Here is a 21749-nt window from a genome sequence, read left to right on the forward strand (position 1 = left end):
TCTGTATGTGTAATGAATGGGAGAAAAATTAAGTTTTTTTTGTTTTTGTAATTTACTGTCATTTGTTTGCAGACGCCATTTAAGGATAGTAATGTGTCACATAAAACCGTAATAAGCCGAAATGAGCAGGTCCGAACGGCATCCTCACGATAGACGTTAAATAAAATAAATGAATAATTGACGCGTACACTTCTGTTAGGTGTTTGGCAGAGCTCTGGAGGAGGACTTTTTGTGGCGTGCATCTTCGTGTTGTTCCACAAATGGAGGTACCTACAGTTTTTTATGAAGAGCTTTTTCTTGGCAGAAATACCATTGTTTAACATTGCCTGCCGTGAGGCGTCCGCTATTAGAAAACACTTTCTATCACTTTGGAGATTCGAACCTACGCACTCTCGAATGGTAGTCACGCATCAACCAATTCGGCTACGGTGGCCGTACGATAGACGTTACGGTCTGAATAAATATCCTGCTAAGATTCGGGAAAAAAGTTTAATGTTATAACCATAAGTGATTTCTTAAACCTAGGTAGTTTAGGGATCGATTTCTATCTATTTCTGTTGTGTTGAGTGATGATTGAGTGGAGTAAAAGTTTTAAATTTTTTTTTTTTTAATTTTCAAATACACCTATTTAGGTATCCACTGTCGCTTCAATAAATTCCAACTGACCCATACCACTTGCCGACATGCAACCCCGCACCACAACTGCATCACTACCGCGTTTGTTTGTATCAAAAAGATTTTTTTCCAAAGCAGTTCCTGCCTTGCATAAAATAATTTCCGACCTCTTATCCCAAAAATACAAAATTTTCTTTTCCTGTTTCCAAAACTCTGGAGGCTTATTTATATAACGTCATAATTATTAGCAAATTAAATGCGCTCTTCATAAGTGAAATTAACGACTTTCTTAGAGCGACAAAACCACGGCATTCAGTTTCACGTAAAATTTGTCTAGCCGTTACCGGACAAATACTTTTTTTAATGCTTATATTTTTAATGATTATACTGCGCTCTTCTTACGTCGATAGTGTTCTTGGATGGCCAGACCTGTGTTTAGATGCTAAATTCCCTGTTTGCTTGTGATTGTTTGCTATGTGTTGAACAGAGGAGTGCGATAGACTAATTTTCTTGGAATTCTGTGTTTTCAAATTATTACAATTTTTAAATAGAATGATCAACTAAATCCACTAATCAGTCAATTATAAATAATAAAAAGTGAGCAAAACCGAGAAGAATTCCTAATAAAATAACGGTATTATTAAAAGAAAGAAAGTGAAAGCAGACTTTTTGGCTCCTGTACATGAATGTTGCTTAAATGTTCTATTTGTGGAACAACATCAAGACGCACATCACAAATCGGAGGAGGAGCTCGACCAAACACCCAATAAATGGTGTAGGCGCCAATTATATAAATTCTGTGTCAAATTTTTCAATGCATATGGCGAGAACAAATTCGCAGAAAAAAGTTCCGTTATTTTTGCTTTTGTTTATATACACTCTACTCATAAATTATACTCAGTTTCGTGGCAGATTGCGCTTGTTATGAATGGAATGGGGAGCTAAGGAAAGTCGTATTGCAGTAATTACATTACAAAAGTGTGGTAAAAGTGCAAGAAAGATTTACGATTTGCTGAAAAAACTTAATATTTCGAGAATGTTTGTTTACCGTACGATAAATCGTTTCCCAAACGTCTGAAGTGTCAGACAGAAAAATAAGTGGTCGTCCTCACGTGGTTCGAACCAGTACAAGATTTCGAGAAAGAATTCGCAAAAATCCCCTTAGGAAGCGGAAAATCATGTACAGGGAAATTAATGTATCGATCAGATCCATATCAAGACTAATTAGAGATGATATCCACATGAAAGCGTTCCGTCGCTCAACTGGTCATCTTTTGACAACGCGCTTGAAGAAAATTAGGCTCGACGGATGCCAGCAGCTTCTTCGATCGCACGCGGTTAACGGCCACGAAAATATTCTTTTCACAGATGAGACAGTTTTTAGTAAGCAAAACGACAAAATCTATGCTAAAACTTCTAACTTCTATGCTAAAACTTTCTTCTTAGAAAGCATGGCGTAGCAGTTAAGCAGTACTATCAAAAGGCAGCGTTTGATCTTCCAACGAGATTCCGCTCCAGCCCATAAGGCAAAAACCACCCAGCATTGGCTAAAAAACAATATTTCTGGGTGCATAGCCGCAGAAGATTGACCGTCTGGAAGTCCAGATTCGAATCCATTGGACCATACTCCAAAAATTTACCGCTTGCTGATTGCTCTACATTTAAAAGCTTCTACCATTAGCCCTACTCAAGCTCGCCGATGATTCAATGATTTTGAACCCGTTTCCATTTTCATATATTTAGGGCAGGTAACAAGTGCTCTAATTACCTTATTATTTGTAAAAACCGAGCATTTTTTGGGTTTTTCCAATCTCGCTAGCCGGAGTTTTCAAGAGTTTCAATCCTTTGTTGTCGCATTATCACTCGGCTACCTACTAAAATTCGTACATGAATAATTTTGCAAGTAGCGCTTCGGCCAAATAGCGGAGCAATTTTAATACCTGGTAATATGGTAATAATTAAAATAGATCGTCTTCAGATGAGCAATTGCTTCCAAATGAATACTTTTTTTTTTTCAAAGTAAAACTAAAAGAAAAAAAGCAATTCACGAAATAAATTTGTATAGGAAAACTTGTGGAAAATTCCACCACATGTAGAGTTATGGTGAGACGAATGGAAATTTTTCGGATGTTCAAGAATATCAATTAATTCCTTTGATTATAATTTGCCAAAAATTGAGCCTTTTATTAGAAAACAACGGACACATTTCAATAAAACTCTGATCATGGCCACTGAAAGATTGTTTGTGACTTTAAGGTAGATATTCAAATGAGAAACGTTTACTTATTTGCCCACTGTTTTTGGGGTAGTTGACGGAGGGGAAGAGGTGTAACACCTTAAACCACATAAAAGAACAATCCAAACTTTAAAAAGAGTACCCGTTCCACCTATGCGACCCCTACGGACCCATTTGAAAATGAGTTAGTAACCCATTCATAGTATTTTTTAATCCAAGATAGTTTATTTTTGTAGTTTTGTCTGCAACCTTAGATACAACGAAATAACGTGGCCTAAACTGCGTTAATTTTTTTCGTAAATCAAACACAATCTCAGAAAACAAACCACCGTCAAAGCCCTCATTACGTAAGCAAATCAGCTGATTCTTTGGGAGCCGGTTAACGGTCTGATGTAGGCCACACCTCTGCATTCTGTGCGCCGTGGCTGGTGACGGATGGATACAAGATTTATATGATTACTTCATTTCAAGGAGAATACAGACTTATACAAGAAATGCAGACTCAGTCGTTGAAATAATTATATGTGGTTGAATTCCACACGAATTTCTTTTTGGAACATGGCACCGTTGAGATGAAACATTTTCATAACTTCATTTCAACTGAAAATCTGCACTTTTCAAGAGCTAACCTATTCAATTGTTAGCAATTTTCTATAATAGTTTAGGACTAATGATATTGGTGGCTGCCGTGGCCGAATAGATGGTACGTGACTACCAGTCGGGAGTGCGTAGGTTCGAATCTCCGTGCATGAAACTGCAAAATTAAAAAGGTTTTTCTAGTAGCGGTCGCCTTTCGGCAGACAACGGCAAACCTCTGAGTGTATTTCAGCCATGAAAACGCTCCTATAAAAACGATCTGCCGTTCGGAGCCGACTTAAATCTGTAGGTCCCTCTATTTGTGGACCAACATCAAGACGCACGCCACAAATAGGAGGAGGAAGGAGATCGGCCAAACACCCAGCAAAGGGTGTAGCCAACTATATCTATATATGTGTATATAAATATATACATATACACATATAATGTCACACAGTGGTCACACAATTTATTCGTACACCCTGCGTAATACGTAAAAAACTTGAGCCTTCCGCAAAATATTTGTTGTGACAATATATTTCGTTGGGGTCACTGGAAGAATGTTACATTCCTGATGAATTGCCGCAAACAAAACTCCTGTTATTTCAACTCACACTGAGGGGTTCCAAGGAAAGCAGGCAGACGTACCAAAATGCTGCAAAACATTTATTCGTACTCTTTCAACTTATGATATTGTTGCTGCAAATGTAACAGTAAAAATCGTTTGTGTTTTTACTAATATTGCTGAAAACGAAATAAGATTGGGTTTTCTTAGCTTTTATCGCCGATTCAGTTTCAGTTTCGCGTAATATCTCGATTAAAAACGAGAAAATGGAACGAAGTGTGGATTTACCATTAGAAATGCGTAAAATCGTTATTAAATTGTACTTGGAAAACAAGTCTCTGCGCGAAATCGGCAAAACATTGGCAAATCGCATTCTACGGTGCAAAGTGTTACTGCTAATTAGGTATTAATATTGGTAAATTGGAAGCGAATCACCATCAAGCCGGAAGGCGAACAATATTGACTTTACGTGCGGAACGCAACATAGTAGCATCAGTCACGCAAAATCCCAAAATAGCCTCCACGATACTATACCGAAATATTCAAGAGTGTTTGCATAAAAAGGAAGCCCATAAAGAGTCCGTAATTGTCTGCAAAACGCTGTTTATCATATCAGAGTGGCACGCCGCAAGCTCAACATTTTAGATATTAACAGAAAGAAGAATTGGAGTTTGCCAAATGCTACATAAATGAACCATATTCTTTTTGGGAAAACGCCATATTCAGTGATGAGTCGAAATGTTATGTTTCCGAATCAGATGGGCCTCCAAATGTTTGGCGAAAAGAAAATACAGTTAAGCATGGAGGAGGAAATGCAATGGTTTGGGGGTGTATAGTTGTTTCTGGAGTAGCAAAAATGGTTTTTATTGGTGATAAAATGGACAAACATCTTTATTTAAACATTTTGAAGAATAATTTGCATGATAGTGCCGTTAAACATGGACTGAATGCTAGAGGGTTCTTGTTCCAGCAAGACAATTACCCAAAACACTCATCTTATCTCGTGTAAGCCTTATTTACCACTGTAAGCAGATTAAATATTTACCTCAATCACCGGATCTGAACCCAATTGACCATGTCTAGGAGCTCTTAGAAAGGAGAATCAGAAAGCACAAAATAACATCGAAGCCGTCATTAAAGACGGCTTTAAATGTTGAGTGGGAGAAAATTACAGCTAATGAAACCAAGGTATTGGTAAAAAGTATGCAACGCCGTTTGGAAGCAGTCATTTAAGCTAAAGGCGGCCCAACAAAGTACTGAATACTCGTTTCTTCTATTACTTTTTTAATAAAATATTCTTTATTTGGTTATGTACGAATAATATTTTTGCATAAAATTTTGATTTATTTCGTTATTATGATACCTTAAGTTCTCCAATTCCAGAAATGAATTTGTTCCTTAAATTTTGAATAAAAGTGTTATTTTTTACGAATAAATTGAAATATTGTTCTTTTGTATAAATCGTGCTAAGTATCAGTATCTGTTTATAAACTGTGAGTGTACGAATAAATTGTTTGACTCCTGTAAGTATCGAGCCGACGAGTGTCGAATTACGGAAAGCCAACTCCGATCTCTACCATGATCATATCGTTGTTGTTGCGTTTGCGCAAAATTTCTATCCGGATCCGATCATTGACCATTGGAACATAACTATTGACTGCTTAAGAAACCAAAGCAAATTCGCAACCCTAGCAAACCACATTATATTCTACATGTAAATGTGGATAAAGAAAACACATGTTTGGCTATCCTAAAAAATGGATATACATATACTCTAAACCAGTTATAAAACCATTTGTCTTATATTTCTTAGCTGCTCTTAATTTATTAAAGAACGTCCAGTGCTTGTGTACTCTCTAACATATTGCCATAAAAATCACCAATAATCATTATTTTATTGCTTCGGTGCAGTTTAAATTCGTCCATAAGGTGGCTGGGTTTATTTTAAGATTTAAATAAATTAGCCCGCATAGATAGAATATATTTCTTTATGCAAAAAATTGCCATAAATCGTAACAAGTTCGAATGTGCTTTACGTTAAAATCCAACTAATTTTTGCACCAAGTATTATTCTCTAAAGTCAACTAAGCCCTCGAACGTGCAGCCGCTCCGCTGGATAATTTGTCGTGCTGCCCAAATACCAGAACGTATGCAAACGCTAAGCGGCTTCTTTTGTATGTATTGCGCCAAAAATCCACCAACGAAAGCATCACCAGCGCCATTGGTATCAACAATTTCACTGGGTGCCAATCGTTGCACTGGAAATTCTTCAATGGAGTGCTCTTGTATTAGTAACACGGGTAAGTGTCCTTGTGTTAGTACAATTATACGCGGCCGATCAGCATTCTGTTTAGGCAACGCCAACATTTTTTTACCTATCTCTTTCATTTCCTTCTCGTCCCAACCTTGAGCCGCTGCAAAAGCCTCAGCTTCCTATGGGAATAAAATTGTGTACAAAATTGTTAAATTTATAGAAAAATAGTAGCTACCAGTTCATTGCCGAAAAGTATATCCACATAAGGTAATGCAGCCATTAACGGTTCCTTAAAAAATTGCGACAAAAATGGAGCACTAAGGTTCATTAGGAAAGGCCGTTTATGTTTGTGCGCATGTTGGGCAATGTGCTGAATGCTTGGTGGGCTCACCGTCAGGAAGAAACCCTGTAAAGTGCACGCGTATGTATGTATATATGAATTTACATAAGAAGCATTATGAAAACAAACACCTACCGAAATGTAGAAATACTCTGAATTGTCTATAAGTTTTTGGTTCTCGGGCGTAAGCAAATGATCTATGGTAAAGTGATTGGCAGCAGCCAAATTGGCACAAAGGGAGCGATGTGTGCCGGTAATAAGAACACCGCATGTGCCAGTTGGTGCTTCATTGGTGCGTTGATAATGTACATTAACGCCATTTGAGCGCGCACGCTCTTCAAGTATCTCGCCAAATCTGTCATGACCAACGCAGCCGAAGAATATAGCCGCGTCGGGCTTTTGTAACATCCACTGGCATACGCGCAACGAATTCTGCACTGAACCGCCTGCAATGTAATCAGCTTTATACTTCTCCACTAATTCTTTGTAGAGTGGCATATGCTTTTCTTCAGCCAAAATGGCATCATTTGGTTTTAAATCATATTTTTGCAGAAATGCTTCATCGACAGTTGTCGATATGTCGAGCAACGGATTTCCGCAGCCGACCAAAATGCCTGCCCTAGAAAATAAATAAACTAAATTTATTAAATATGTTTGTGTAAGAAATTGTGCGTAAAATTACATTTATTTTAATGTATAAGAAATTTCGAGTGCCTAGTAATATTACTTATTTTCATTTATTTTGCTTCATGTACGTATATCCACTCAGTTTATAAATTATTCATTCTCTGAAGACGTAACCCTAATTTTAAAATCGCAATTAGTTCCAAAACAGTATGTACATACATATATGTATGTAGATCTTTCTCTGCTGCAACAACAACAATAAGCAAAACTTCAATAAAAAAAAATTCATACTCATAGATTTAAAAGGGTGACATTCCACTATACATATAACCCATTAAGTCTGTGTACACCTTACAAATATTTTTAAATTGATTAAAAACACCAAATAAATTTATAGTTGCCAACATAATTTATTTATTTATTCTTTCATTACATTCTTAAGATACAAAACCAAAAGAAAATTACAAGAATCCTCACTTCATTGTTTACATAGCGGTAAGTAATTGCAGCAACAGTAGATATAGCCACCGGAAAGACTGCGTACAGTTTGTTTCTTTACATAATTAGAATTTTTTTTGTTGAATTGTCGAAAGGTGGAGATAGCTTCCGAAATATTGGCAAACCTATTGGGACAACGCACTCCTCTGTTCAACGCATAGTAAACAATCACAAGCAAACCGGGATTTTAACATCTAAGCACAGGTCTGGCCATCCAAGAACACTATCGATGCGAGAAGAGCGCAGTATAAGCAATATGGCAAAGGTTAACCCTCGAATTACACATTATAGAATAAATAAATAATAAAATAAAATAAATACACATTAAAAATTACCGAAAGTGTAAACTAAGCATAAAAAAAATAATTTGTCCGGTAACTGCTAGAAAATTTTTACATGAAGCGACACTACCGCTCTAAGAAACTCGTTAATTTCACTTGTGAACAGACGAGAGCGCATTGGAATCATTAATACAGGGTTCGGCACTCGAAGTGAAACCAACTTCAGACTGTGCATCAGAGCCTTTTAGTTGACTAAATGACAGTCCAGAGTATTATTTACAAGCGTGCGGAAGCATAAAATCGGTAATGCATTTCAAATGTAATAGTGCGAGTTTGAAATTATATTTGGCTGGAAAATCACAACCAGCGATTGTTCGTGAGGTCGAGCACCTTAAAGTAAATAATTTGTTTTGTTTATCGCACCATTACTCGTTACAATGATACTAGTAGCATCGCGAAACGTCATGGAGGTGGTCATCAAAAGACTGCAACGTCACGTGAAATGGTTCAAAAAGTGAAGAACCGACTTGAGCGAAGTCCCCGACGAAGTGCCAATCAAATGGCGAAAGAACTGAAAATATCTGACTGTAGTATCCGTCGCATACTGAGAAATGATTTCAAAGTCAAGCCTTAGAAAAGGCGCATGATCTTACACCAAAGCAGCAACAAGTCAGACTTGAGAGAGCGAAGGAGTTGCTTCGCTTGGCCGAAAACGATCAATTTCCGAACATTGTGTTTTCTGACGAGAAAATTTTTCAAATCGAGCAGTTCGTAAACTTCCAAAACCATAAGGTTTATTTGACCGACCGTTCATACGAGAATTTGAGTCATCGATTGGCCACCAAGAGGTAGCACCCGCCACAGGTAATGGTTTGGGCCGCTGTAACCGCAGATGGGCGCTCTCCAATCGTTTTCATCGAGCCTGGCGTCAAGGTAAATGCGAAATATTATCAGGAAAGTATTCAGGCGGTTGCTTTGAAGTCGTGGGCAGACACCATATTTCGGTGGCACACCATGGAAGTTTCAACAGGACTCGGCACCGTCTCACAAAGCTCGAGTGAACCAAGAATGGCTAAAAACAACTTTCCAAACTTCATAACGTCCACATAATGGCTCTCAAATTCACCAGACGCAAATCCGATGGATTATTCTCTTTGGGCCATTTTGGAGAGCAAGGCCCGAACTAAAAGATTCACCAGTCCCGAAGCGATGAAAAAAGCCATTGCCCGCGAGTGGGCCAACATACCCAACATACACCCAAGTCACATTCGGGCAGCTTGCGACTCGTTTCTGGACCGCCTCAAGGCCATAGTAAAGGCAAACGGTGGTCATATCGAGCAAAATAAATTGATTCTTAATTTTGTAATATGTTCACACATTTTTTACTTTGAATTGAATAAAAGGAATTTTCCATACTAAATTTGTGGTCTTTTTAATTGATTACACTTCGAGTGCCGAACCCTGTAATTATATAGTAAATGAGTTTTCAGAGTTCTGGAAACAAATATTTTTTTCAGACGAAAGTAAATTTTGTATATTTGGGATAAGAGATCGTCAAATTGTTTGGCGCAAATCAGGAATTGGTCTTGAGAAACAAAATCTTGTTGGTAGACTCAAATACGGCGATGTTATGGTGTGGGAATGCATGGCGGCAAGTGGTATGGGTAAGTTAGAATTTATTTAATCGACAATGGATAAATGGGGGTATTTGAACATTTTAAAAATAAATTTGAAACAGAGTGCCGAAATACTTGGCTTATTAAGAACGTTTTGGTTCCAAAAAGATCACTAAAAAGGATGACTATCCAACAAAATATTAATTTTAATTTTTGTATATTTATATATACAATACAGTATAACCCTAGCTTAATTAGCACACTGGCTACCAGGGCCTTGGATACTAAATAAATAATTAAAATATGGTTTCAGCTATAAATTTATATTGTGTTTTTAATTTAAAAATGTACGCAGACTTTATGGGCTATGTGTATATAAATACTGTAAGGTTTAGTTTTATGCGGTGGATACTTCTACCGAAAAGCGCATATAAAAAATTCGCATTAAAAAGACTTTACATGTCTTGAAAAAATAGGGATACGTTCCGCAATTTTCTAAAATCACATAAAACCAAAACAATGAGCTAAAATTAACTTAAAACCGCATAAAAATAGAAATAGAAAATAAATAGGCTGCTTCGTTAATGACTTCGAATGTCTGAAAGAAATTCATATAAAAGCTTAAAGTAAACTTAATTCATTTCATTTTATTGAAAAGTAATATAGTTTTACATTTTTTAATCACTATCGCTATCTGATAATGGCTTGCACCTTTTGCCAAGTGGTTCCAAATCACCATCGCCATCAGAAGAGACGGTCTCTGTAATAGATATTTTCGGTAAACGCGATGGATTTTCACAAACTTTATTCTCGAATGTGTAGCTCTTTCTTTTCTGACAATGTAATCGGTAATTAAACTTCGCGATGATTGTCCATGAAATTTTTGGATAAAATACAAACCGCACAACTTCAAAATCGCATAAAAATAATCCGCATAAAACAAGACCTTACAGTACTATGTACATATGTATGTAAGTTATGGCAAGTTTTGACGAACCACATTTTGCACACTACATTTGCAGCTTTTACATTTTACTATCGTTAAGATCAGTTATAATTAGCATGATTATCAGCCATCAATGACGTCAACCAAAATCTGAATATAAAGCTGGCACTCAGTCTTACCAAAAACAAGGCTAAAGGTCAACTAATATATGTATACGATATAATAGAATATTAGAACAAAATATAAAACAAAAGCGATAATGTTCAAGCGCTTCAGGCTTGAATGAAGCCAGGAAATGACATACATACATATATGTATGTGCAATCGTATTGTATGTAATACATATGTGTGCGAGTATTTGCACATTATGTGCCGTTCTTATCATTTGATGCACACTCTTACAAAATAGTGTACGTGTGTATCTACTACATTTATAGCTTAAAGGTGAGAGTTATACTCTATAGAAAATAAACTATTATTTATGTATGTCAACCATAGGCCCTCCAATTTTCACCTGTTATTTCATTTGTCATTAGTAATTTTAAAACAATACACTCTGCATTATTAACATACCTTAGTTCCTCACACATTATGTAAATTGTTGGAAATACCAAATCTCCCTTGCGTACGCTTCGATCACAACCAAATTTAAGAATTATTTGTTTGGAGAAATTTATCCCCAATTTAAAAAAATTGACAATCCAACTATAAATCAACTGAACACAATGAAATCACGTTTACCCATGGAAGCTATAGAGCCAAATAAGAGCCGCTAAAAACACATGGTACTAGATGGCGTTTCACTGTAGCAGCAAAAACACCATCTGTGAACCTATACGAATGAACACAATGACATATGATTTTGTTTGTAGTCGATTGTGCTGATTCCAACTGTCAGGCTGTGTACAGTGTATGCATTTGTTCACTCATTTCACTAAAATTAAATAATTTTTAATATAGTGTTATCGCCAATCACAAAATAAGAAATATTTTTAATGGATATATATATGAATGTGTGTATGCTGAACAAAATTTGCCTCGCTTAACAATATTCATTCTCAATAATTGATACATATAGATGGATTTATTGGAGGTTTTAACTTCTCATGGTATTTTGTGGCCTGATGCACGTAGTAAATAATTCATAATAGCGATCTAAATGGTTCAAGTGCTTGAAAGCAAATTTTTTGATTATCTTTTGGACTTTCTATTTACTTACTTTTATATGATTAAATCTTTAATATTATTATATTCTTGATTAATGATTAATTAGATTCTTTAATATTAATAGATAAATGATTTGTTAATTTGTATTGTATGTGCAAATACCTTGTATGCATCACAACTTTCGCAGAGGCTGCACTCATTTAATTTTAAAACCGAAAATGATTTGCTATATTTAAATTAGTTAATGAACACTGAATTACAATTATGAATATATTTTACTAATTTAAATCACTTGATTGAGTACTTTTTTAAGGTTTCATTCAGCCTTCAATAGAACATAACCAAAGTAAAAAGGTAAGGTACGGATGACATCACCGCAACTGGGTATTTTTTATTTACAGATGGCGGCAAAATGGACACAATAATGTATACGTATCGTTGTGCATGTATTAGTAATGTTGTGGAAAAATTTCGTTTAGAAAATGCGTAGGTTGATTGTGCTCTTTGCACATAATCCAGAAAGACCCATTGCAAAAAGCAAAACCCACACACATTGACTTCACTATAGCAGCTGATGTTTTTTTCTTGCGATTTGATTTTAAAGTACCGTGCTCCTTTGTTGGAGCCTTTTTTGTTGGTTTACAAACTCATTGAAAATTTTGACAATCAGTTCAATAAATTTTCAAAAGAAAATAAATGTAAATGTACTAAGCAATGTAGAAAACACAGAATGGATTCTATTATTCTTCCATATTAACTATAACTGCATATGTCATTGTATGTTCTTAATTGCTTAAAACAAAAATAAATATCAGCTGCTTATTTCTTTAGAGCAAAAGCACGCAATATATTTGAAGGGAGCAATACTTGACGTCTTCGAGGAATGACTGAAGGCATGCAGATGGAACCATGATGTATTGCCTGAGGAGGCGAACGACTGTTCACTGCACTTATAATTTTTCTTTTTCATTTATTTTTAGTAAAATAAGTTATTATTCATTAATATCTAAAGTTAAATAAAATTATCACATCTGGGTTTTATTTAATTTTCTCATCTAACTCGTTGATATTATTTACAGGATTGAATAAAAACTTGGAAAATTAATTTATTAATTACAACAACTTAACATTTTTGGTATGCAAATTTTATTCTTGTATTAAATAACAAAAACTTCATAAAAATGTTTCCTTCTCGAAAAATTCCATCCGTAGATTGTCAAAGATCTGCTTTATAATGAAGAAATTTTAGTAATGAAACTACCTTAATATTTTGCATCATGGTATGGAAAGTGTGTAATGCTTCGGCCACACGCTCATGCATTTGCTGTCCAGCAGCTTATATGCTGCGTGTCGGGTGACACACGTACTTGCTTCGTGTCACACATACTTGTTGTCGGCTTTTGCATGATGAAAATCAAAAATTTTAGATATTAGCGTCATGCGCCCTACACGCACACATATAAGCTGCTGGACAGCAAATGCATGAGTGGTCGCCGAAATATAAGAACGACTTTGAACAACTTTCATTTACTTTCTACTGTACGGCAACAATGGCATTAGCCCTTGGTTCAGTGAATTTCCACTGACGTGTAATTTGACATTTCGCCTTAATGAAGTTGGTTGCTGAACTGCCGCATCCTTTCTTTCCGGTTGTCAAAAAGGTACGAAAGGAACGAAATTTTTTAGCCGAGTAAAATATCAAATTTTATTCAATTTAATGTCGTACATCCAACTAACAATAAGTTTTTTGTTTTGTTATTTCAGTGTAGAGACGACTGATCTAGTTAAAAATGGCCGACGTTGATGTGTAAGTTGAATACTGGTTGTTTAAGAAACCTCCGAAAATCAGACTTCAAAAATATAGTGTAGCAATAGTTCGGCAAATGGAGAATGTTATTGCCATATTATGGTCGTGTTTGGCGAACCATTGTCTATCCATTGCATGCATTTTTGCTTTTATTCTGTAAGCTTTGCTATCGCTAATTTAAATATTATCCCAATAGTGATGTGCCCTCCGCCGCTCCAGTAATTGGAGACAAAATGGACATAAATACCGCTCTGCAAGAGGTGTTGAAGAAGTCTCTGATCGCTGATGGTTTGGTTCATGGCATCCACCAAGCATGCAAAGCTTTGGACAAGTGAGTTGCTAATGAAAATTGAATGTATTTTATATTTATTATTATTTATTTTTATAGACGCCAAGCCGTTCTATGCATCCTCGCCGATTCAATGGATGTCGACTTGTACAAGAAACTTGTAACAGCACTCTGCCACGAACATCAAATTCCACTTATCCGTGTGGATTCGCACAAGAAATTGGGTGAATGGTCTGGACTTTGCAAGATTGACAAAGAAGGCAAACCACGTAAAGTTAGCGGATGCGCTGTTGTGGTTATTAAGGATTTCGGAGAGGAGACGCCTGCCTTGGATGTTGTGAAAGAACATCTGCGTCAAAATAGCTAAATGCGCTGTGCGTATTTTAGTTTTTAATAACGTGCATAAAATATAGTGTTTTGCGGCGGTCAAGGATTGCAAAATATAAAAGCCGTGTGTTTTGGGCAGTAAAATCCTTTTATAAATAAAAAACTAAAGTACATATAAAGCGAAGTATTTTACAAATTTCATAATTGAATTATATCTGTGGAGTGGACATTAAAAGTGGCGCGGTGAGCTCTAAGTTTTAATGCAGCTGACTTTGTGTTTCGACCAGTCGTCGACCTGGCATTTCCTGGAAAATAATGAAGCTGTATTTATTTTATGCTGTAAAAGATCAACAATCATACCTTGAACAGTAATAAGTGGTCTTACAGATTCCGCACTTCTTTTCTGCATCGCTGGCACATTTGCCACATTTTTTAATGGCATGTTTACTATTTTCTACGGTATTGCTGGCTCGCCCAGGTTCTGCAGTTTTTTCTTCCAGCTCGGCGAGCAAATCTGTGTTATATGCCATATTTAAACGTTTAGCAGTTTCAAATATTTTATCTTTATCAGTGCACAGAAATATTTCTTCCTGCTTCTGTGCTACAACTGGAAAACCGCCAATCCGTTCAGCTTCAGCAATAAGATTTTCTCGAATCCCTGGTAATTCTTCCAGCACCAAATTAGATTTAGGTGTCTTGTACACATTTGTGCCACCAGTGACACCTAAATTGCAAAGGTACTGTTTCAATTCAACCAATGGAGGAAGCTGATCGAGTATTGTTTCCTGTAACAGGCCTTGGCACTGAAACGGTATTCAAAATGATACGTTAGTAAAATTGGTAGGAGAAGATTAACTTTTAATTATAAATTTTGGTTTAATAGGACTCTTTATATTCGAACAGTGGTATACAAGTAATAGTTAACCATCGAACATTCAAATAATCCCAGAAATTTATTTGTATTGTAGAATATAGGGTAACTGCGGGTATTGTGGTATAGGCGGGTAATGTGGTATAGCAGCTTTATTCGAAAACTAAAGTCGTGGGAATAACGGGACCAAGTTAGATATTTCGGCATTCTCAGAATCTTAAGAACGCGTGATTTGATTTGTGTTTTGAAAGGCATACAGTGAGTCAGTTGTAAAAAAATCGCGTGGTCGTGTGGTTGGCATTTTTTTGTGCTCAGTGGAAAATTTCTGGCAAATTAAAATCTTGTGCTTTAAGCTGCATTTATTCATCGGGAAGTAAAAAGTGAGTTTAATACTAGTGAAGCATATAAGCAATATTTTTGTATATTTGATCGTTATTTAATTATTCAAAATTAATTGGTTCAAACTCTAATGCGGCTATTGTGGTATAGGTAAAGGCGGCTAAAGTGGTATAGTGTACCATATTACCCTCTCGATCAAAAAAATGCCGAAGAAAGGTGAAATACGAAAATGGAAAGCAGAGGATATGAAAAAAGCTATCCAAGCGGTTAGAAAAGGTGAAATGGGTATTCTCTTGGCTTCCAAGACATTTAGTGTCCCCCATACCACTCTGCAGCGCATGTCAAGAAGCGAGAAATCCATCGAGGAGCTGTTGACAACTAAACTTGGGCGGGCTCCGATTTTAACAGCGGAAATTGAAAATGACTTAGTTAAATATTTACTAGAAATGGAGTCAAGGTACTGGGGACTAACACGCGCAGACGTGCGGTCATTGCGTTATCAAATTGCCACAAAAAACAACATTCCCAATAAGTTCTCCGTTATTAAAGAGTGCGCTGGCAAGGATTGGCTAAAAGGCTTTTGTAACCGACACCGAAATATTCTGAGTTTTCGAAAGCCAACTGGAACAAGCGTCGACCGTGCACGTGGTTTTTCTCGAGAAAATGTTGATATATTTTTCAAATTGCTGGAAGAAGAAAACGCAAAACATAATTTTCCGCCTACTCGAATCTGGAACGTTGACGAAACCGGAATATCAGTAGTTCCTTCGCAGCAGGCACAAATAATCACTCGGAAAGGAAAAAAACAGATTGGAACAATGACTTCAGCTGAGCGAGGATCGCTTGTTACAGTCATCACTTGCATGAGCGCAGGAGGTGGTTTCGTACCACCATTTTTCATCTTTCCACGAAAAAACCATAACCCTCTTCTAATGAAAGACACTCCCTCTGGCTCAAACTCGGCGTGCCATTTGTCTGGATGGGTTCAGATTCCCATCTTCACGAAATGGTTCAGGCATTTTTTAAGCGTAACGAAACCATCTCCGTCTGAACCTCTGCTTCTTATATTAGATGCGCATTATAGCCACACACGCAATATAGAAGTTATTGATCTAGCCCGCGAACACAATGTGACTATACTTTCTTTGCCACCCCATTCAACACACAAACTTCAACCGTTGGATAAGGCTTTTATGGGACCTTTTAAGAAGTACTATAATGACGAAATAAGACGATTTATGCGTGAACAGGGCAGAAAAGTGACACATTTTGATATCGCTGGACTATTTACTAAGGCTTATTTGAGGGTTCAAACTGGAGAAATTGCAATAAATGGTTTTAAAGCCACGGGGATTTATCCGTTTGACAAACATATTTTCACAGATTCAGATTTTATAGCTGGTAACTCATCATCATCAGGTACAATTCAGTTTTAAATATAAAAAATCTTGCTAGATATATTGTCTTCTCAGAGGATCCAGTTGAAACCATAAATTCAACGACAGAAGAAACCCCAAGCGCATCAGCCATGGAAATTGAGCCTGAAATTCGAAGTTTCGCAATAAAATCTATGGAAATTTTAGGAACGCTATTTAATTTGTTTATAGAAGCAAGCACAAGCCGAGGACTCGTTACTCCCTGGGAAATATCTCCACCACCAAAGCTACGAGATCCTCCACCTAATCGGAAAGGCCGGAAAACAAAGGCAACTGTTTTAACAACTTCGCCTTATAAGTGTAATTTGTTACAGAGCATTGAAAGCATTAACAGGAAACGCAATGCTCCGGTTAATCCATCCCCAAAACCCTCTAATAAAAAAAATATTTCTACCAAATCGTTTGTTGACTCGCATTCAAGTGACAGTGAAGAGGAGTTTCCAGATGTTCCACCAACAAAAGAATCCTCTTGCAACTACTGTGGCAAAATTTATGGGCAGGATATAATAATGAAGCTTTAGACAATGCGAACAAATTTGGGCCCACGAAAAGTGTATTCCCAATCGAAGTGCTATTTTTCTTTGCGATTCTTGTAAGTAATACTCTTACAAGTGCTATGAATTTTATTGTTGCGTTTTTTGTCATTTGAAGCTTAAAATATTTTTGTTCAATATGTTTTAATTCATTTCATATTCCTTTTCTAAATGGTTCGCAATAAAATTTTAGTTATCAATCCAAAGTAACTGACTTATTATTAAAGGCATCATATGCGGGTAATGTGGTATACTATACCAGAATAAGGTATACCACATTACCCGCCAATTTCTTCAAGGGCTTGTTTCCGTCTTTTGCAGTACTTTCTTAAATATTTCTGAAACTCGCGGCTCTAAGGCTTTTGAAGCTAGGTTTTTTTGAACTTAATAACAGTAGCATATTATTGATAAATTTTCATTCAAATCAAATAAAATTTAACGATTTTATAGACGAAAATAAAATGGGTATACCACAATACCCGCAGTTACTCTATTATTATTGATTTCAGTCTTTCAAATTTGCAGTCGTAATTGTTGTATTGCCATGACGCGTCCCGAAGTGGCGGATAGGGTGATGCCTTCCAGAAAAGGTTGGTACGGGTGAGATAAAATAGCCCCCGTGGACCACCAAATTAGACCAGAAAAATTCGATAAACAATCCTAGACAAGATTTTAATACCTACCGTTGTATACCCTGTCGTTTTGTGGATGTAAAATCCCTCCAAACACCTAAATTAAAAAAAAAAAATTATTGCAATTTCCTCTACCGACCACTTGAAGCGTACGCTTGAATTGACATCCATTGAAGGCATTTTAAAATATCAGCGCTCCACATTTTATCATCACCGTTTCTTTTTTTGCCTCAGGTGCATGCCTAAGGACGTAGTGGGGTTACGCTTGTGCCTAATTTGCTTGCAGTTAAAAAACAGTCCCAAACCCTACTAATTTTTTTCGCTCATTTTAATGAATCAAAATTATATATTGAAAAGTCTGAGTTAACATACATATTTCGCAACCAACTCTTCGATTGAATGAACGTTCGAATTATACCAAGTAATCGAATAATCGCAGTTCAACGTTTATTTGAATAATTGAATACCAGCAACTATTTGAATATATTAAGAGCCCTAGTAAATAGTAGAAAGCAAGGTACAACTACTGTCAATTGCTTTTCAAAATATAAATAAAAACTTGTGGATTTGTATAAATTTTTAAGCGATACTTCTTACCTTTGATAAGTGCTTTCGACGCTCTTCGTTAAGTTCATACGATGTCATCAATGGTTTATTAAAGAGTAATTGCCTCAAGCAGAACCAGGCTTGGGCTTCTTGGTTAGCTACTTTAGATATGTCATCACCCTGCACCAATATCCACTTTTCATCTGCAACAACAAAGTAGTTTTATTAATTGAATTTAATGGAAAAAAAGAAAAAAAAAACTTTACCAATAAATCGTTGTATGCCTTTGTTGGTGCGCCGCTGCCAAGGTCGAAATTGAAGCAAGTCTGCCATTAACCAAGGTACATCATGTGTCACTACCATGCGTCGTGAGGCACTCAACGGTATTGCATCAGCATGTTCGGCTAAATAGCATAAAATCGAAATGCAACGCATACCAATCTTATAAATTAAATCGCGTTTTTGACGTTCCAATTCCGATAATACAGCTTCGTCTACATCTACTCTCGTTTGGTTTTCATGATAACCCATGCTTTAAAGAAATGCAAACATTTTCTAATTTGGTATAAAGATTTGAACTTCACCATGGCGATGTACATAAATACCTAACTAAACCAATGACTTGTGCAACGGCTAAAGCACAGTAGTCAACCAAATCAATAGCTGCATCCTGCAATGCTTCACATGCGCTAACATGGAATAGTGAAGTGTCGAGTAAGGAAATAACTGCAGCTTCGTGAAAAAGTACGGTATATATGAGGAAAGTGGCTCGCGGATTCGGATCAATTTCAAGTAAATGTGGCAGCACACGCGTCTTCCATAGGAAAATGCCATAAGCTTCATGTATAAGCACCTAACATCGGAAATAAATTTGAGTTGTAAAATAAGACAAAATACATATATAGTTGGAATTATAACATAAGTACCTTCAACTTGTCACGCGAAATAAGAAATTCTTTGACTTCTTCTTCGCGATGTTCGCCTGCTTCGAGAATAGCTTGTTGGCTAAGTTTTATAACCATTTCATGAACGTCCAGCCATTTTGAGCTGCCTATATCGATTATTTGAAATGGGCGAATGCTTTCTATAAAATATGATAACTCTTCAGGAAAAACAAAATTGGGCATGGTTTTTTAAGCGCGTTTGATTGCGTGAATTGCCTTTTTTGTATAAGATATCAAATGAAATTTCGTTTTCAATATTGTTTGATCGATTGAGACTGTTACTTAAAGAGGTTGCTACGGTAATATTAAAATTTTTTATGCCTTAGCGGGCAGAAGTTACCTGGTACACCCGGCAGGCGAATAAAAAAACTTCAGTACGCTTCTAGGACAATTTAGTCTACGTTACAAGAGCGACCCGGATTTATATCCGCGGACACATTCCCATAGTAATATTCCCTATATACTTGAACGACTCGGGGTTTTCCCGACTAAGGCTGTTTAAATTTTATGCAGTACGGCTGCTCCTAGTACTTCTACTTAGGGTTTGTGTTAAGCCTAACCCTGCATCCGAAGTAGAGCGTTTACCAAAGACGGCTCCAACCAAACTCTACTTCGGTTAGATGAAATCAGTGCCATTGTTTGTTTGTTTGTTAACAGTAATAGTAACCCCGCCAGTGTCGGACATATCAGCGGTCGTCTTCGTCTAGCTCATCTAGAGGTAGGCCCAGGAAACATGCTGTTTCGACGGGATGGGTCCAGAGGGAGAGGGGTGTTAGATGAGTCGGTTTTAGGGGGCATGTGAAAAGGTGGTTAGTGTCGTGCGGGGTGCCTTCACATGCCGGACATATGTTTGGTATGTCGGGGCCGATTCTGGATAAGTAGGAGTTTAACCTGCTACAATATCCAGAACGTAATTGTGCCAGTGTTACACGTGTCTCACGAGGAAGCTGGAGCTCTTCATCTGCTATAGGTGGTGGTTGGACTCCGATTATGGCATTCACAGGACGGGAGCTTAAGAAGGTGGTGGCGGTCTCCCGGTGAATGTCGTTTATTGACTGTCTAAACACTGTCAGGTCCAGTAGATTTCGGTCATTTTTGTCCTGGATTTCGTCAGCGTAGTTTAAGAGATGTCTCCTGACATGCCTGGGAGGCGGCCCAGGCTCAAGTAGGTACCTGCAGGGGTGAAATCTGCGGTAACATCCCAGCAGGAACTGCTTGCTGAGCAGTTTGTTATGCTTCATTACTGGAAGCATTTGTACCTCGCTATGAAGGTGTTGAACCGGGGACATCAGGAGGAAACTGGTCGCTGTCCGAAGAGCAGTATTTTGGCATGTCTGTAGCTTTATCCATTGCGTGTCACTAGTTCCAGGCGATCAGACAGGCGCTGCATAGTTCAGAATTGGCCGACCAATTGCCTTAAATGTCGATAGCAACAGTTCTTTGTCTTTGCCCCAAGTGCTGCCGGCAAGCGATTTCAGTACCTTGTTGCTGTTTTGAACTTTAGTGGCAATTGCGGTTGTGTGCGCTGAGAAGGAGAGCAAACTGTCAAAGGTTACACCCAAAATTTTGGGATTGTTTACCGTCGGAATTGGTGTGTCGTCGACTTTTACCTTAAGGGACAGCTTGACCTCCTTTGTCGAGGTGGTAAAGAGGGTCGCCGTGGATTTAGTGGGGGAAAGTTGGAGATTCCTCGCAGTGAAAAAGCGAGAAAGGTCGGTGAGGTAGTTGTTCACTTAGGAACACAGGCCATCGATGTCATTGCCCGACGCCATTATCGTACAGTCATCAGCTTATGAGGCCAGGGAGACTCCCGCTGGTGGTTGGGGGAGTTTCGAGATATAGAAGTTGAACAGCAAGGGAGAAAGGACACCACCCTGCGGAACACCTTGCTTTATCTTCCTCTGCTCTGATGTTTGATCTCGAAAAATCACTGACGAGTGACGACCGCTCAGGTAGTTGCGGACCAACTATTCAGCCCTGGCGGGAGTGTCGACTGATAAATATTATCTAGTAGCGTGGAATGGCTGACTGTGTCGAAAGCCTTCTTCAGGACTAACGCTACTAGGACAGTCCTCTCGCAGGGGCGGTTTTGGTTAAGCCCGCGGTTTATCTGGGTATTTATGGCGGTGAGTGCAGTGGTGGTGCTATGTACCCGTCGGAAGCCGTGCTGATGTGGGGCTGTGGCCAGGTGTTTCGTGAAGAGTGGGAGTAGGAGGGCTTCAAGTGTCTTCACTACTGGGGAAAGGAGAGTTATCGGTCGATAAGATTCCTCTTGGTTGGCGGGTTTCCCAGGCTTCAGTAGTG

The 21749-nt window shown here is 37.5% G+C and overlaps 3 protein-coding genes across 3 annotated transcripts; 1 reads left to right on the top strand and 2 right to left on the bottom strand.

Moving 5' to 3' along the window:
- Nucleotides 1-5975: 5975 nt before the first annotated feature.
- On the bottom strand, nt 5976-11403 carry LOC128860956 (adenosine kinase). Its single transcript, XM_054098777.1, has 4 exons — nt 11128-11403; nt 6722-7205; nt 6482-6652; nt 5976-6425 (listed from the first exon to the last, which is right to left on the bottom strand). The coding sequence occupies exons 1-4, from the start codon at nt 11142-11144 to the stop codon at nt 6060-6062; spliced, it is 1038 nt and encodes a 345-aa protein (XP_053954752.1). The 5' UTR covers nt 11145-11403; the 3' UTR covers nt 5976-6059.
- A 1951-nt stretch (nt 11404-13354) lies between these two features.
- On the top strand, nt 13355-14323 carry LOC128860958 (40S ribosomal protein S12). Its single transcript, XM_054098779.1, has 4 exons — nt 13355-13382; nt 13486-13528; nt 13725-13859; nt 13917-14323. Exons 2-4 carry the CDS (start codon nt 13512-13514, stop codon nt 14182-14184), a joined length of 420 nt encoding a protein of 139 aa, XP_053954754.1. The 5' UTR covers nt 13355-13382; nt 13486-13511; the 3' UTR covers nt 14185-14323.
- Nucleotides 14324-14359: 36 nt separating this feature from the next.
- LOC128860957 (zinc finger MYND domain-containing protein 10 homolog) lies at nt 14360-19907 on the bottom strand. Its single transcript, XM_054098778.1, has 6 exons — nt 19428-19907; nt 19107-19354; nt 18768-19033; nt 18553-18704; nt 14505-14947; nt 14360-14449 (listed from the first exon to the last, which is right to left on the bottom strand). The coding sequence occupies exons 1-6, from the start codon at nt 19626-19628 to the stop codon at nt 14395-14397; spliced, it is 1365 nt and encodes a 454-aa protein (XP_053954753.1). The 5' UTR covers nt 19629-19907; the 3' UTR covers nt 14360-14394.
- Nucleotides 19908-21749: the final 1842 nt, after the last annotated feature.

Source organism: Anastrepha ludens, chromosome 4 (assembly GCF_028408465.1).
Source record: "Anastrepha ludens isolate Willacy chromosome 4, idAnaLude1.1, whole genome shotgun sequence".
NCBI lineage: Eukaryota > Metazoa > Arthropoda > Insecta > Diptera > Tephritidae > Anastrepha > Anastrepha ludens.